The following is a 16,609-nucleotide window of genomic DNA, read 5'->3' as shown; positions in this document are numbered from 1 at the left end:
CCCTAGAGAAAAATGAGGCACAACTAAAACGCTGATATTTTACTGTTAATGGAGAATTTTTAGCATATTCCTGTGAAAAAATGTCTTCATTCATAGAAGCATAGTCCCCCTTCCCTTCAGTGTTTCTGCTAAAGACCTTTATTCTTGTTGTCAGGGAGCCAATCTCCACCCTTGCCAGTCTGTAGCGTTACTCACAAGATACCTTTGTGCTTCCGTGTACAGTGTGATAAAGCCAAAGTGCACTTTATACTATACTGTCGTGTCTTAAGCTTAACATTGGTTACACAGATTCTGACTTTTATTCCTTCTATTTCTCCGCAGTTTAACTGTTAAAAGGAAGCCTATTCAGCAACCTACTACAAAAATGGGTACTCCAGAAGATGTTTGGAGAAAAGATCTGAAGATGATCCATGGCTGTCCCATGGTCTATGCTTTTGCACTTGACTGGGAAAGGATTGAAGAGTTCCAGAGCAGACAAGATGACCTTGTGATAACCACATACCCCAAATCAGGTGAGTCCTGTGTCCTAAATAATGCAGGTCTAGCATCACCTTCTGTTTATAAAATTGTTTTAATTTTATTTTATTAACTTTTTTTCATTTATTTTACATATGGACTACAATTTCCCCTCCCTTCTCCCCTCCTGTTTCCTCTCCCCAACTTCCATCTACCCCCCTTCCCATCCACTCTTCCTGTTTAATTCAGAAAGGGGCATGGGCTTAATAAAGCATGGCACATTAAGTTGAGGTAGGCCTGAGCTCCTTCCCCTGCATAAATGCTAGGCTAGGTAATCCAGCATTAATAATGTGTATGTGTGTATTTGTTTGTATTTGAGGAACATGTGTGTGTGAGTGCCCACAAAAGTGATAGCTGGTATGAGCTAGATTAAACACATTAGGGTTTAGAGGGAGGAAAGGGGCAAATGATATTATAATATTGTAATCTCAAAGAAATTTATTTATTAAAAAATCACAAAACTTTGATGTTTATGTACATGAGCTTCTCAAAGAATAAATCAATAAATAAAACAAAAAAAACCATTAAAAAAAAGAAACTGACCACTGATTTTAAAAATGTTGATTTTTGTTACAGGTACTACTTGGATTAGTGAAATTGTAGACATGGTTCTAAATGATGGAAATGTTGAAAAATGTAAGCGAGATGTCATTACATCTAAAGTTCCAATGTTGGAACTGACTATTCCTGGAATAAAAATGTCAGGTAAATGTCAATCTTCTGATGATTGTAATTTTGCAAGAGTATTCTCATCTAGCATCTATTTGTACTTCCAACTCAGAAAAAAAAAAGAGGAAAGAAAGAACAAAGAAACAGAGCACAAATGTTTGCATAATTATGAAGAAGTATTCACAGTGTTGTGGGTTAGCTAAGAATTATTAGTAAAACATACATCCTCTCATCAAGGAATGTACAGAAGTGTTGTAACGTTAGAAAGTAAGTCAATTTATAACATAGCAATTCTGCTAGTTTTCCATAGTCAAAGAACAAGACTGTATGAGATATGGTCATAAGAAGGACGGCCTTAGATTGTATTCACGCCTAGCTGCATTTAATTAAGGCCCAAAGTTTTACGTGCATTTTGGGAAAACATATTCTAGGAATGTGAAGCATCTAAGTGTAAAGGGATTGAAGAGGACAAATCAGGGTCAGAGCGATGCATGAACTAAAATAGCAGTGAAGGAAGGGCTGGGAGTAGGATGCTAAGCAATTAGAATCATATAGCGATGGATTAAATAAGGTGTGGAATGCTTAAAGGTTTCTTTAATTTTATTCTAAACATGGTAGGGAAGATATTGAATGGCTTTAGTCAAGTAAGAGTCATTGAGTTGTATTTTTGCTGTTTAAAATAGAAAGTCTACCCTAGTTGCTATTGTGTGGTGGAATTTAGGATGCTAGTGGTATATTTTGGTTTGACTGACAGACAGATTACCTAAGTGATGTGAGGAAAATGAAGAAAGAAAGGTGAGTTCAGAAGTTTTACTTAGGTCAACCAAATATGAAGCCAGGTGTTATTTAGAAAGTTGGGAAGGCTATTAATAATTTTTTATAAAACATTAGATATCAGGTATTGAGTATTTTTAAATAATCAGTTGAAAGATTCATTCAGCAAGCTTTCAGCATAATTGGCACTTGGAAGCAAGACTGTTGACCCACAAAAGTGTAATATAGTATCAGAAGATAAAGGTTATCCATGAAAACTACCATCATGAAGAGGCTTTGATAGAGGAGCTAATAAAAAAATCATCAAGCTGAAAGGGAATGGAAAAGTGTGGGTCATACAGGCAAGTGTGAAAGGTCACTTTAAGTGAAGCTTATGGGAATCTAGGTAACACAGAACAGAAGGACGAGGGTAGCCTTTCCCAGAGGACAGACAGGTTTAAACAGCAGAGTACATACCATCCACTGCAGCAGAGATGGCTCAGGACGAGAAGGTTTACTTCCAGAGGAAGAGGTCTATTAATCCTTAGTTGGTTGTCTAAAGTGGAAGGGAAAATAAAAGCTTGGAAATGAAGAATGACTTTAATACCACAAAAAATATAAAAGGAAAAACTAACTAAACCAAATAGCATAGGTGTCTGGGGTTCCTGCTGGGGGTTAAGGGTGAAATCCACTGCCTCAGAGGAATTAGTTGATGTTTAGCCAAGATATGAAGGTAGCACTTAGATTTACTCTGTAGCCTAATTGTGGATACCTGTGAAATCTTCGTGTATTCCTATTGATGGTTATAAAGGGCTCATTTCAACCATTTCACTTGGAAAAATGACTATGAGACAGAAGAATATGAGAAATCTTTTATGGTTATTGAGGCAGGGATGAAGAACTGGCATGGGAAAGACAGCCTGAGATTAACAGAGGGAAGCTTCTGCCTATAGAGGATTCCAATTTTCATTTCTCTGCACTGGGTAACATGCCTGTAGCTACCAGTTTGGAGACATGATGAGGTCCATGGTGGAATTTTGTAGTTTTCTAATTAATATCTGCAGATGAAATCCAGGAATCTCACCTCCAATTGCACTTAACATTCAGACCATAAAACATTTAATTTAGTATAAATTTATCCCGACGATTTTATAAGAGACACAAACAAGAACATCTGTTATGTATCTAAAATTCAAATTTAACTGGCCATCTGAGATTTTTATTTGATTTTTCACAACCTTATTTCTATTGTTATAAAGGGATTGTGCTTAATATTTATTGTGGGCCATAGACTTCGATCAAGAAGATATTCATTGGTAAATAACATGTTATATTCCTGTTCTGAAGGAATTCCATTCTATTGTATGTACATTATAGATCCAGCATAAACAATAAGCATGGGAACACTCTGTGAATCGTTCCCTATGAAAAACAGGCTACCATGGACTTCTAGGAAGTCCAAGCAAGCCTTGAACTTAAGATCTTCATGCCTCAGCATGTTGAGGATTGGATTAAAGCTTTGAGCCACCATGACAAAATACATGCAGTATTACATACAGAGAAGTGTTATATAGAACACTGGGCCTGGATGTTATACTGTAAATTATAAACAGTTGAAACAGGTGATTGTTTGGAGTTTATTAATCAAATTTTTTGAAGAATGTATATCTATGGTGAAAATGGCAAGAGTATGTAGTATTAGCAGATAGTTTAGAGATTAGAGGGGATCTAAATGATACTGAAAATAAAATATGCCTAGGACTTTAAGGTTTGTATGGAAGACCTGAAGAAGTAGATGTGATAAAACTCCAAGCTACCAAAGCAGTATTTTCTTCCTCATTTTGGGATAAAGAAAATGAAACAAGACTCTTAAAATTTTAAAAATCTCTCACTGAGTAAAACTATAGTAGAAATTTTAATACAGTGAGGTAAATGTCAAAGTGTACACTGTTGCCTGTCTCCTGATGCCACCTCCCAGAATTCTGAAAAATGCCTAGAGTTATTTCAGAAGTCACCTCCATTTAATATTGCTCCAAAATGTCTGGGGAAGAAAGGGATGGAAGACAGTGAGCTCGCTCGGGGGGAAATATTACTTGCTGTACAGGTACAAGGACCTGGAACCCACACTGCAAGAAATGGATGGACTCTTGAAAGTTGCCCTCTAACTTCCACGAGAGTGCCGTGACACATAAACACATCTATGACACACACATAGACACACACGCACAAGCACACACGCTCACACCAAAAGATAACATTTACAAATATTGGTGGGAAAGATGAAGAAATCTGAGCTTCTTTGGTACTCTGATCTTTCTAATTTCCTAAACTGAAATTTCCAGGTGTTGAACACTTAAAAATAACTCCGTCGCCTCGGATTATAAAGACACATCTACCAACTGATCTACTCCCGAAATCTTTCTGGGAGAACAAGTGCAAGGTACAGTGTGGACTGAAGGCTAAGCTGCTCCCAGTTGAACCCTGTCCGTTTTTATTGTGAGAAATAGTAGCGTGCCTTGTGACTCGGAAAACTACACAAGGAAAGGCTTGATGTTTTCCCCTTCTCTCTTCTGCGTGCCCCCTCCCCTCCCCCACTCTCATTTTTCCTTTCATCTCTCTTCTGGCTCCTTTTCTTGTCTCCTCTTCCCTCCTCTCTTTCTCGTTTTGTTTTGTTTATTTGAGACAGGATATCACCATACCTGCCAGGCTGGCCTTGAAATTGATATAGCCTCCTGATCTTTCTTCCCTAGCCACCCAAGTTCCACAGTAATAGGAGTTTGCCACTATGAATGGTTAAGTGTTTTTAATTAATTTCAATTTATGTATATGAACTTCCTAAGTTTAAAAGTAGCAAAATTCTCACATCAGCACAATATTGCCACTTTATCCCCTTTCTGTGCCAAGATAATGTGGCCTTCAACAAAAATGTAAGGAAAAAATACTTGCTCTTACCTGAAAGTGTGTTGACATTATTTAGTGAAATATTTGTGATTAAATGTTTGGTTAGCAGGAAATTTCAAGTTCTTCAATAGGTAATAATTTCTTAAATAGTAACTCTACTATTACAATTATCTAGTTCTTCTTACTTGACTTTATGTAAAGAATTTGGGGTGTGGTAGGTAAATACAAAGTGTAATGATTCTTATATATGAAATACTTTCTTTGTATGCTAACCAAACCTTAATAAGTTCATGAGAACAGACTCTACATTATAAGTACTGGTAGGCAAGGGTTATGATCGACAACTTCTAGGAGAAGAACTATTCTGCTATTTTATTTATTTATAAATATATTTCTTTATTAATAATGCAGCATCCCTTGCTTTTCTTCTTCTCTCTCATGTAGATGATTTATCTGGCTCGAAATGCCAAGGATGTGGCTGTCTCTTATTATCACTTTGACTTAATGAATAGTGTACAACCTCTTCCTGGCACCTGGGAAGAATATCTGGAGAAATTCCTAGCTGGAAATGGTAGGTAGGCCTAAGTCTTACCTTTAAGATGTCAAATAGTTTTTAGTTCAAATATTATTAATTTTAAATAACCTATTTTCCTTTCATTTTTTAAGAGTCAGAACATTCAAGTTCAATACTAATACATTAAACTCCATTGTAGGAAAGTAACTACATTTAAATGTTTACCATAAAATTTAATTTGCAAGTGTGATGATAATCTATGGCATATGAAGACATTCTGTAATCCCTTCACAGTGTTAAAAGTTCATCCTATGTTTCTGCTCATTATTAGAGAGGTCTGTTTTACGTGCTGTATCTGTGATATTTAGACTCACACTTGATGCTGTGTTATGTAAATCTTCCATGGGCATCAGCATAACTCAATGGCAGCTAATCTATCCTTACCTGAAATGCTCCCTTTGTAATTTATATTTTAAAAGTTGATTATATATCTATAAATGGCTAATTTTTACTTTTTGAAAATTGGTCCTATATTTCAGCTTCTTTGATTACCAAATTTCACAAAATGTCTTTACAATTGACTTATTAAAAAAATTTTTATTCTGATAAACATTTATGGAGATACTATTTTTTCCTATTTTAGTGGCTTATGGTTCATGGTTCAGTCACGTTAAGAATTGGTGGGAAAAGAAAAAAGAGCATCCCCTACTTTTCTTATACTATGAAGATTTGAAACAGGTAACATGTTAGATGTTTGTTCTGAATAATGTGCACACTGTCATGGGGAAATCATTAATTTTTGTTTTTCAAGCTGACACTGGAATCCAAATTGAAATATCTGTTTCACTATTTACCCATACCTCCGACCTGCATGTCTATCAGTCAGATCAGTAAGCACTTTTGTGAAATCATTTACCTGTGTGTGTTCCTTTCTTCTTTCAGTTGGTATGTGATTTTTCAACCAACCTTTTCCCTCAAATTCTCCCCTGGACTTACTGGAATTCACACACATGATTTTGCACTTGGTGTCTGCATATCCACGCAGTCATTTTTCTTTTCAATTGCTCCCTATAATTTGACCTCCACTCTTTTGTTCAGCATTTTCATGAATATTTATCTGTGTACAATCCCCAGGTCTTCACCCTTTTCTGAACTGAATTTCAAACTGATGTTGGGATTAACTTAACATGTCCAAAAGCAAAATTTTATTTAGTTCTCCAATAATCATTCTTTTCTGTAGCTAGAGTTTTCCTGCCTGGCCCACGGTCAGGACAAATCTCTCTCACCCGCCAGTCCTGCAGCCACTCAGACCCGACAGAGAAAACGCACAGAGACTTATATTGCTTACAAACTGTATGGCCGTGGCAGGATTCTTGTTATCTAGTTCTTATATCTTAAATTAACCCATTTCTATTAGTTTATAAGTTGCCACGTGGCTCGTGGCTTACCGGTACCTTACATCTCACTTGTCATGGCGGCAGCTGGCAGTGTCTCTCTCCTCAGCCTTCCACTTCCCAGAATTCTCCTCTCTCCTTGTCCTGCCTATACTTCCTGCCTGGCTACTGGCCAATCAGTGTTTATTTATTAACCAATCATAGCAACACATTTAACATACAGAACATCCCACAGCACTTTACAACTTGTATTTTCCTTTTTCCATATCAACTTTATTTTTCTTTTCAGTTTTCCAAGCTCTCAGTTAGGTTGTACGTTTAGGATAATTACAGTCTACCCTTTGTACATTTTAGACTTTGGATTGTGTTACAAGCTTTGTCTGTTTTCTCTTTCAAATGTTTCTCTTTCTTTACTTTCTCACTGTATCGATTTTAGTACATGAAGTTATAATTCACATAGTCTCTATGACGTAGGTTTATTCCGTATGACTACAATGTGCTTTGTCACTATTCTGGGCTATTATACAAAAATTGGACAATCCTGCCTACCCTCACACACCACTGCAAAATCTACAGAATTTTTTTTTTAGTTTGTAAAATTTCAGATATACAATTTAGAACACCTTTCAATTCTCAAATTGATGATAGAAACTAAAAAATTATCCATTTTGAAAATATGTGGATAGTACCTAATACAGTGCTCACCTTAAATATTGTGGCTTAGGAGTTACACATAGATGGAACTTTCATAATGTGCTGACTTTTATGACTGACTGAATGTAATAACCAAAATATTTGTGCCAGTATGCCCCTGTGTATGGTGACACTCTCTGAATGTACTTCTGGGAAACTCCAGGGCATTTTTATATCTTACCTCCAATAATCTGAAAATTTTCACTATATCCAGGTTGTAGTTAGTTGGCAGCCTAAAAGAGAATCTGAATTACCCCAATTTGGAGACAGACCCTTGGCTATCTTTAGAAGAGCTTCTGTCTCATTCAGGTGATGTGATTTATTCAAATGACAAATTCGGGTTGATTCATGGGCTAGCCTAAGGAGTACCTGAGGAATATCCAAACATTTTTAATCACCCTGGAATCTATTACACATGTTACTCTTAGCAGAGAGTATTTTGTCTCCTGTCATATAGTTACTGATAGACAATGTTTTATAAAAAGATTACTATAACAAGAATAGTAAATGGCAATACAGTATATATTAAGATAAAAAGCCAGAAAAAAATAAATTTCTACATGTTATATATATGGGTTTCAGTTTTGTTTACTGAGAATGTGTTGTGGAAGAAGATTGGATAAGCTCTTCTTTCATGATGATGTGGCAGGGACTGCATTTTTCTCTATATCCTGGAAATATTACCAAAACTTCCCTTACAGCAAATCCTTTGTCAGTACATATGTATGTGTGTGTATGCACGCAAATATCTAATAATATGTTTTTAAATGTTATTGTTTCTCTATTTGGTATAAATATAATCCAACCTCTTCATCAAAGAATTTATTAATTTTTTCCCACTCATTTTTATTTTCCTATTTTTTATATCTTCTCTCATTTTCATGAACTAACCACTTTTTAAAAAACCTTTCTTGAAACATTTCAAAACCTATACTAAGTGTTGTAGTTCAAAGGTAGTGGGAAGAAAAGTAACACCATACAACAGAACTCACTCATGTGAAAGGTTTGTTGTAGGGAGGGCAAGAACAGTAAGGGAGAGGGAGGGGGAGGGGAATGGGGAGGGAAGGAGGAAGAGGGGGAGGGGGAGGGGGAGGGGGAGGGAGAGGGAGAGTGAGAGTGAGAGGGAGAGGGAGAGAGAGAGATGGGAGGGGTTTGCTTTTTATAAGGGGATGTAGTGCATGTACACAGGGCATGGCTGTAGCTGATGATTATTCTGTCAGGACCCAGAGCAGGCCAGCCTAAATGCCTGAGTCCTAATACTAAGAATTTAAGCTGTTTCTTCTACTATGAATTGATACTAACATCTTAATATCACAGTAGATGGTACATTTTGTTAAATTCTAAATCATATCTTTCTATTATAGCTTCAATAAAATCTTTTGAAATATCAATGAAGATTTAATTGCCTAATTGAGAGTTGTAAATATTAAGCTCATGCTGTGCTATAAACTGGAATGAGATGATGACTGTTGGTTAAGTTTTATAATGATGTTTGTGTGTGTCTGTCTGTGTACGTGAGTGCACATGCTCTTAGAGGCCAGTGGAGCCTGGTCCTGGAAGCTGGAGTTAGAGGCTGTGGTGTACACTACGTGGGGACTGGGAACCAACGTGTCCTCTGAAAGAGCAGGGTGTGCTCTTAATCACTGAGCTGTCTCCCCAGTTCATCATTTGTTTGTTGAATTAGTATCTTTCTATGTAGTGCAGCAGACCTTGAAGTTTTAATCTTTCTCCCTCAAACTCCTGAATACGGAGGCTTACATATACAGACTCAATCATAAGATTATAATTACAAAAGTTGCATCTTTTTGTAAATTGTGTGAGTGGTTTACATGTTTGTTATTTCCTTGCATTCATCATCTCACTCACTGACAGAACCCAAAGGAAGAAATCAAAAAGATTGCCAGCTTTCTAGGCAAGACCTTGGACAAGGAGACCTTGGACAGGATCATCCATCACACCTCCTTTGAAATGATGAAGGACAACCCCCTGGTCAACTATACCCATGTGCCCTCATCAGTGATGGATCACAGCAAATCCCCTTTCATGCGAAAAGGTAAAACTTTGCTGAATGTAATTCCTGACTTTAATTTCTTGTGAAGAACCAGTTCTATGATTTCTATAGTTTCATTAACTTCAAGTTTCAGTTCTTCATAGGAAATCAATGAAAATTAAAAGCATGTACAGTCAAAAGTCACTTTATTAGGTTCAATCTTACAAAGAAAAATAATGTACATAGTTATTAGGAGTTTGATAAATAATTTTCTTCTTATTTACTATTCGAAATATAATTGACTTTCATAATTATCATGCAATTTCATATTTGTCCTTCTACTCCATTCTATAAATAGGCATAGACCCTTTTCTTTCCCCAATGGTAGTTTATCTAGTAATATGCAACTACTTTAAATCCCATATAATTTAGAAAATAATTTTCATTTTTTTATGAAGATAATTCACCAAAAAGAAGTTTCTTTTCCTTATGGGATTTTTTTTCCTCTTTACAGATCCTATCTGTAAAGGAAGTAGAGTCCAAATTTAACTTAGCAGAGTATGGAATTCACTGTTGAAATTCTTTGAATACTATGAAGCAAATCATATGTATTATGGTTTCTTATAAATAGTCCATTTCAATAATACTAAATCAATGCACTTCATAAATTAACTTAAAAAATTAGGTGTTTCATTCTTACTAATGCCAACTGCTATTTTGATTATTGTTTATTATTTATAGATACAGAGGAGTATGACTCTCTTTTGTGCTGGTATATAAGAATAACACCAGGAATGTGTGTCGACATAGACATACAATCAAAACAATTTTGAAAAGCATTATAGTATGACATTTTAATGAACATTTTAATCTTACTAAAGTATCAGGTTGTTTTAATGTTAAATTTATTTGGAAAACCCTAAATTTGGCTCCAAAGATAATTTCTAATATAACAGAACAAAGAAAAGCATTATTATTATTATTATTATTAATTATTCTAATTTGGTACAAAATGACTTATATGCAAAATAACTTATATATGCATATTCATTTATATTCGTGTAAAGATTGTCTGACAGAGTTTTTAAAACAATCTCTTTTATTAAAGCAGTCAAATTCAGTCATGTCATTGAATGTGATTTCCTGAAGAGCTTAACTCCAGTCATATAAAGATGGATGCAATCTTTCATATTAGCTCAAATACTGATGAGTAGAGCAAAGGAGCTTCATGTCTGGAACTGATGTTTTGTGCAACTTCATCATGGAAGAATACAGGCTAACCTAACAATTGCAAAGTCTTTACATCTCCTGTAGAGGAAGAAAATAACATGTCCTGTGGTTAGACTGACCCCAGCTTTATCCAGGATATAATGCTGTCTTAATCAATGACATCAAACACACCAACTAGCCAGCCAAAGTTCTGCTTGCATCATTGACAAATATGTAAAACAAACACTTATGGTATAAAATTTGGGAAAACACTACATGAAATGATATATAACAATTTAGAATACTTTTTAACCAGAATTATACATACACACACACACACACACACACACACACACACACACACACATATATATAATATTGGTGGCAGTTGTCTAGATTCATTTGTTCATTCATTTATTTATTCAGTTGAAGAAGTGCATGTTTATTCAATAACTCACATATATACAGGCTCCTCATGAATACCTGCATGAGTTATTCAAACATTCAAAGTCATATGTTTGTCTCAAGATAGCCCAGGAGATTTGTATGTTTCTCTTTAATGTTATTCTCACCTAAAATACAAATGAAGTGTAAATTTTGTGAGTTAGGGGACAAGTATCTTCCAATTATCACAGAATTCTCATTTGTAAATTCCAGGAAGTTAAATTCATCTGTTTCTCATTTGAGAGCTCTTTTGGATGATGAACAGTTCTTTGTAGAGACTTTATGTCTATCTGAGAGAATGAAATGTGCTCTTACTGCTGAAGATTGAGCTATAACTCCATGACACAGGACAGTCAACAAAATATAAGATCTCCTTTATGAAACAGTATACTTCCTGAGAATTTATATAGGAAAATTATCTCTCTCAAAATAACTCTTGAAATATGAACTCTGTGCTTAGGTATACACCTGTTTTTACCAACAATAATATTTAAGTTTTAACTTATTCAATAGGAGATTATTTTTAAAGCTCCATCAGACAAAATTTATATCAGGGTAAATGTATATGCATATACACCAGTCATATTTGTTTCAAATTAGAATAACACTAATAACACCTTTCTTTGTTCTTTTATATTAGAAATTATCTTTGAAACCAAATACTGTGTTTTCAAATTTATTCCTTAAGTACCCAGCCTTTCCTTTGGTGAATATTAGCTTTTCTTTATAATTCATATTTTATTCTTTCATGTGTTCTTGTTATTTTAGGTGTTGTTGGTGACTGGAAAAATTACTTCACAGTGGCCCAAAATGAGAAATTTGATGCCATCTATAAGAAGGAAATGTCTGGAACAACACTTAAGTTCCACACAGAGATTCAAAGCGCTTAAGCTGCAACTTGAAATACTAACTTGACTGAGAAGTCAAATAAATTTGTGAAGGAGAAATAAATATGCTTTGAAAACACTGATTAAATATGTCTTACACATGCCTCAGCAAGTAATTTTTTCAAATTATCTAGAGCCTTGCTCTTTTGTTAATCTTATTTTTCAAAGGGCATTTGCAAATTCTTGGGTGACTACCGAATTAAAGAAATAGTATTTTTGAAGAAAATCACTGGTCTTGGTTTTTCATAACATGGATATGGATATGAAACTTGCATTCATGTTCCTAAGAACCTTGCAGAGGAGAGTGCACTTTTCTACTCAGTCTCCTGCATAGTAGTATTTAGAATTATGTTCCCCTTGCTGTAGAAACAGTCTGCCTGGTTGCACATGGGCTGCATTTTACAACACTTGCCCTGTATTTTCTTTCCTGAATGCCTGCTCCAGGACACTGTGCTCCCTGGCTATCTATAGGTTTTCATGCTGTTATGTGAGTCATTACTCATCCTTCTGCCATGGTTCTATTTGGATAACACAGTTCATGTCCCAGATCTAATAACTGAGGTTTTGGAAATAGTTTTCTCTATTTTATCTTATTTCTAAGTCTCCAATGAGTGAAAGACTTACATTATTCTGTTTAGAACTCTTCTCTTGGGACTTGAGCTTATCTCTGAGAGTTTGCTCAGGGGCTATAATCAATTTCCCCCTCTCTGGAGGGTCCCCTCAACCAACCCTTTTGCATTTCCCAGAACCATCTGTCACTGTGTTGATTAGATTACCTGAGCCTGAGTATATTTGGATTCAACAATACTGCTTTCATTTCATAAGATCAAATTATCACTGCAGCTGAAATCTTCCCAATCTAGTGCCCAAGGTAGAGTTTCTAGACTGAGGATCATCTGTCCTGTCCACAGACAGAGATGGGGGATACATAGAACAACCACTGGATAGATACCTCCTTGGACAATTTGTTTCTCAACTCCAAATTTGTCTTGGACAAGATTATGCATAACTCCTTCTTTGGACAGGTTTTCTGCCTTTAGGTTATATCAACCTACGTCAAATTGCATCCAAACTGTCTCCAATCTAAAGCTGGTTGAGGTGCTCTGGATTTCTCCCTTACCTGTTTAAGGGATGGAGGGTTTGTTTACGTTGTAGACACACCCTCAACCATAGCTGCGATGGGAAGTGGTTGAAGGATTGTTATTTTACAATTGAGCTTTAGTTATAACAGGTCTCTGCTTCAACCCCAGCAAAGAAGTATTCCAGTGCCAAGTGCAAACCCGTAGAAGAGACACATCTCTAGTTATGGAGATAGTTGTTTCATAGCATGCTTTATAAATGTTTTTCAGGTTATGAAATATGTGTTGTAATGCTTAGAAATATTTTTTAGATGTTAAATGGAATATTTGGTGGTATTGAAAAATAATTTCACTTTCTAGAATGGTAGTTCTCAACCTCTGGGTTGTCATCTTTTGGCAGTCAAATGACCCTTTCATAGGGGTCTCCTAAGATCATATGCATTTTTACATTTACATTATGATTTATAACAGTAGCAAAATTACAGTTATGAAGTAGCAATAAAAATAATTTTGTGGTTAAGGGGTCACAACATGAGGGTCACAGCATTAGGAAGGCTAAGAACCAGTGTTCTAGAATATTTTTCTTAAGAAAAAAATAAGCTGAACCAGCACATACTTGTTTGCCTTATTATCATTACTAAGTTAGTGTGACTTAGATTCTGATACAGCAGCCAGTTACTGGAAAAAAAGTAAGCATATTTATTTACCTTTCAGTGACTTTTGTGTCTTTTTATGTCATCCAAAACATTACCAGTAAGTTAACTTGTGATGCTTTATTTTGTTTTCTTATTCACCAATTTCCAAGCAGAAACAAGAATTACATTCTGTTTTTAAACTGAATCCCTATAATGTAACAGTGATAGCAGATATCAATGGAAAGTCTCACTAAACACTTCACTATCTTTTATTTTTAAAAGTTCAAAGCGCTATTTATAGTGTCTCTTCACATTTCTTCATCACAACTAGACAAGCCCTGGCGGAGCAGACTTTCAAGTATGTGGTCGCTGGTCCCTTTCTAACCCTGTTTTGGTCTGATCTGTTTCTGACTTGTCTTTGTCCATGTCACTGACCTCCTTCTGCCTGATAAAGTTTTTTCCTTTGAAGATTTTGAAGGCTGACTACTATGTCATATAATTATCAACATGATATTTGGGCTAACCTAGATCTGTGTTCTAGGCCTACATTCATTCATGTTTGTCTGCAGTATAAATTATCTCTTGTTCCTTTTAAGGTAAGAAATAGGTTTTTCATTTTGAAACAATCATATCTACTAGAAATAGAAATATCTCTTCTTGTATAATATCAGAGGGACCAGCCTTAATATTATACATCCTAGGAGCTCAGGAGAGAGAACTATGAACAGTGAGGACTATTTTCGGGAAATAGAATCTCAGCACACAGAGCTCTTAGTCCAGTCATTTATTCTTCCAAATCTTCTTTGTCCTCCCTTACCCTGGGAATCCCAGTATACATACACTTACACACAGTAATCCCTTGGAAGTACAAATCCAGGCTTCCAGGGTCAAATGGAGGGGTGATAAGAATCACATACAGGGGCAGTAATTGTTAATTATCATTTGCAACCCAAAAGGGAAGTGATTAATGGGGAAATGAATTAACTAAAGGCTAAATTTGGATAATATCTAAGAAGAGAGATCTTATGTACTCAACTATAATGTTAAACGTGATTGGTAGAAAATGTTAAGAATCTATAAGTTGCTAGGCCAATGGGAGAAAATAAAACTTCTTTTTTTCCTGTGGCTCCTATCTGTCCAAGCTATCTGCTGTTTTTCTGTGGGGGGAGGGGGAAGTGTGCTCAGTCGCTAGGCAACCTGTGTATAGCTCCATGCCTCTGGTGATAGTTAAAGGGAGATCTGGAACTAGAGGTAAGATTTGGGAGAGGAGGAAGTTAAGCTTAATTAGCACATCTGTCAGGCCTTCTCATACGGGTAGTATGGATGTTTAAGTCTGTTCTAGAGAGTACAGAGGTATCTCTGATAAGGTACTTTCCTCCGTCTGGGGATGGACCTGGCCGGATGCTACCAATGACGATAATTACAGGGAGGCTTGAACTGGGGTTCTGGCTGTGCATAGCTGTCAGCGCAGAAGGTTATCTAAATATTCCTTTAGTAGAGGGGAAATGGTGCCCAATAAATGACGGAAAAGCTACAATAGCACACAAGAAACTCATAACAGGAAACAGCTGATAATCAAAAGCCAAATATCACCAAGGCTCCTTGAGCCTCAATTTGACCTCTGGAAGGCCCTTGACTTCTTCCAGGTAATAGCTTCATCAAAATCAGCTGAAATCCTACTTCGTACATTTTTGTGACATGTAGCAATCTCTTGTTAAACACAACCTTTCCTCATTGGTTTACAAAATGAAATAATTTGCATAATTACTATGGAATGGAATAAGAAAATAGAATATCTTCTAATTCAAAATTAAGCAATATATTATGTTGAATTACAGCTATCATTTCTTCTTTTATGATTTATTTTATGTCTGCATATTTCTGTGTGTGTGCCACCTGTGTACAGGTACCCACAGAGAACAGAAGGCAGTGGTAAATACCCTGGAGCTGGAATCACAGGCAGTTGTGAGTCACCCTACATGAGTGGTGGGATCAGTAGTCATAATCTCTGGAAGAACAGCTAACTCTCTTAATTGCTGAGCCATGCTCCAGCCCCAGAATGATATGTAATTTTCATATCTTATGGCTATTTTGTTCATATCATATATCATCCCAGCCTATCATATAGAAAAAAAAATCACATTCATTTTACAGTGAATAAAGTGTAACTTAAAGATTCAAATCTAAATCTGTCTTCAGAAAACCACTCTTAACTGTTTCATTATGGTACATAAAATTATATGTAACTACAATAATTAAAATCATAATAAAAAATAAAGTAGTGGCACCCCAAATAACAATGTAAATGTTCCAAGCTATAGTCAGCATGAAATCTCTGTAGCTTCAGGGAAATTGCCTGAGAACCTACAATCACATTTATGAATGTCATTTCTTTATCAACAGTTGGTGCTTATAATAACAGTGACAATAGCATTGTTCAGACTTGCATAGGCTACTTCAAGTTTCTAGTTTGACCTAAAAGCTTACATATTAGACAGGAATGTCTCTGATGAGATTCACACTATCTCAGCAAAATATTAACAAGGTAATTTTGCAACAAAGCATATTTATTAGTCACTGACTGTTCTCTGCCCTGTTCTCCTCTACTCATGCAGAAAAGAACAAGTTGTCATGAATTTTATGGAGAATATTCTCTTGCAAGTTTGAGTAAAGCAAACAAAAAATGAGTAAAGAGATGAAATATTTTGTTACACTTTACATTCCCATATCCATTCCTTCAGATCAAAACTTCTGTGCATTTTAGAAGTTCTGTAAAGCAAGTAAAATTCATATGATTCTCTCAAGAGGTTCTGATTAAGAAACTCTAGAATGAGACCACACACACTATGTGCTTTATATAACCACTTCGAGTGGCTCCACACAGTATTACCTAATGCTGTTTCCAAGGGACATATGCAAACTACT

General features: G+C 35.7%; 1 protein-coding gene across 1 annotated transcript; it reads left to right on the top strand.

Annotated features, from left to right (window-relative positions):
- Positions 1-344: 344 nt before the first annotated feature.
- Positions 345-12,069, top strand: Sult1b1 (sulfotransferase family 1B member 1). Its single transcript, XM_059275181.1, has 7 exons — positions 345-512; positions 1,093-1,221; positions 4,281-4,378; positions 5,284-5,410; positions 5,997-6,091; positions 9,313-9,493; positions 11,852-12,069. The coding sequence occupies exons 1-7, from the start codon at positions 365-367 to the stop codon at positions 11,971-11,973; spliced, it is 900 nt and encodes a 299-aa protein (XP_059131164.1). The 5' UTR covers positions 345-364; the 3' UTR covers positions 11,974-12,069.
- Positions 12,070-16,609: the final 4,540 nt, after the last annotated feature.

The sequence above is a fragment of the Peromyscus eremicus genome, chromosome 10 (genome assembly GCF_949786415.1).
Source record: "Peromyscus eremicus chromosome 10, PerEre_H2_v1, whole genome shotgun sequence".
Lineage (NCBI taxonomy): Eukaryota > Metazoa > Chordata > Mammalia > Rodentia > Cricetidae > Peromyscus > Peromyscus eremicus.
Note: the sequence above shows the minus strand (reverse complement) of the source record. Positions and strands in the feature narration are given on the sequence as shown.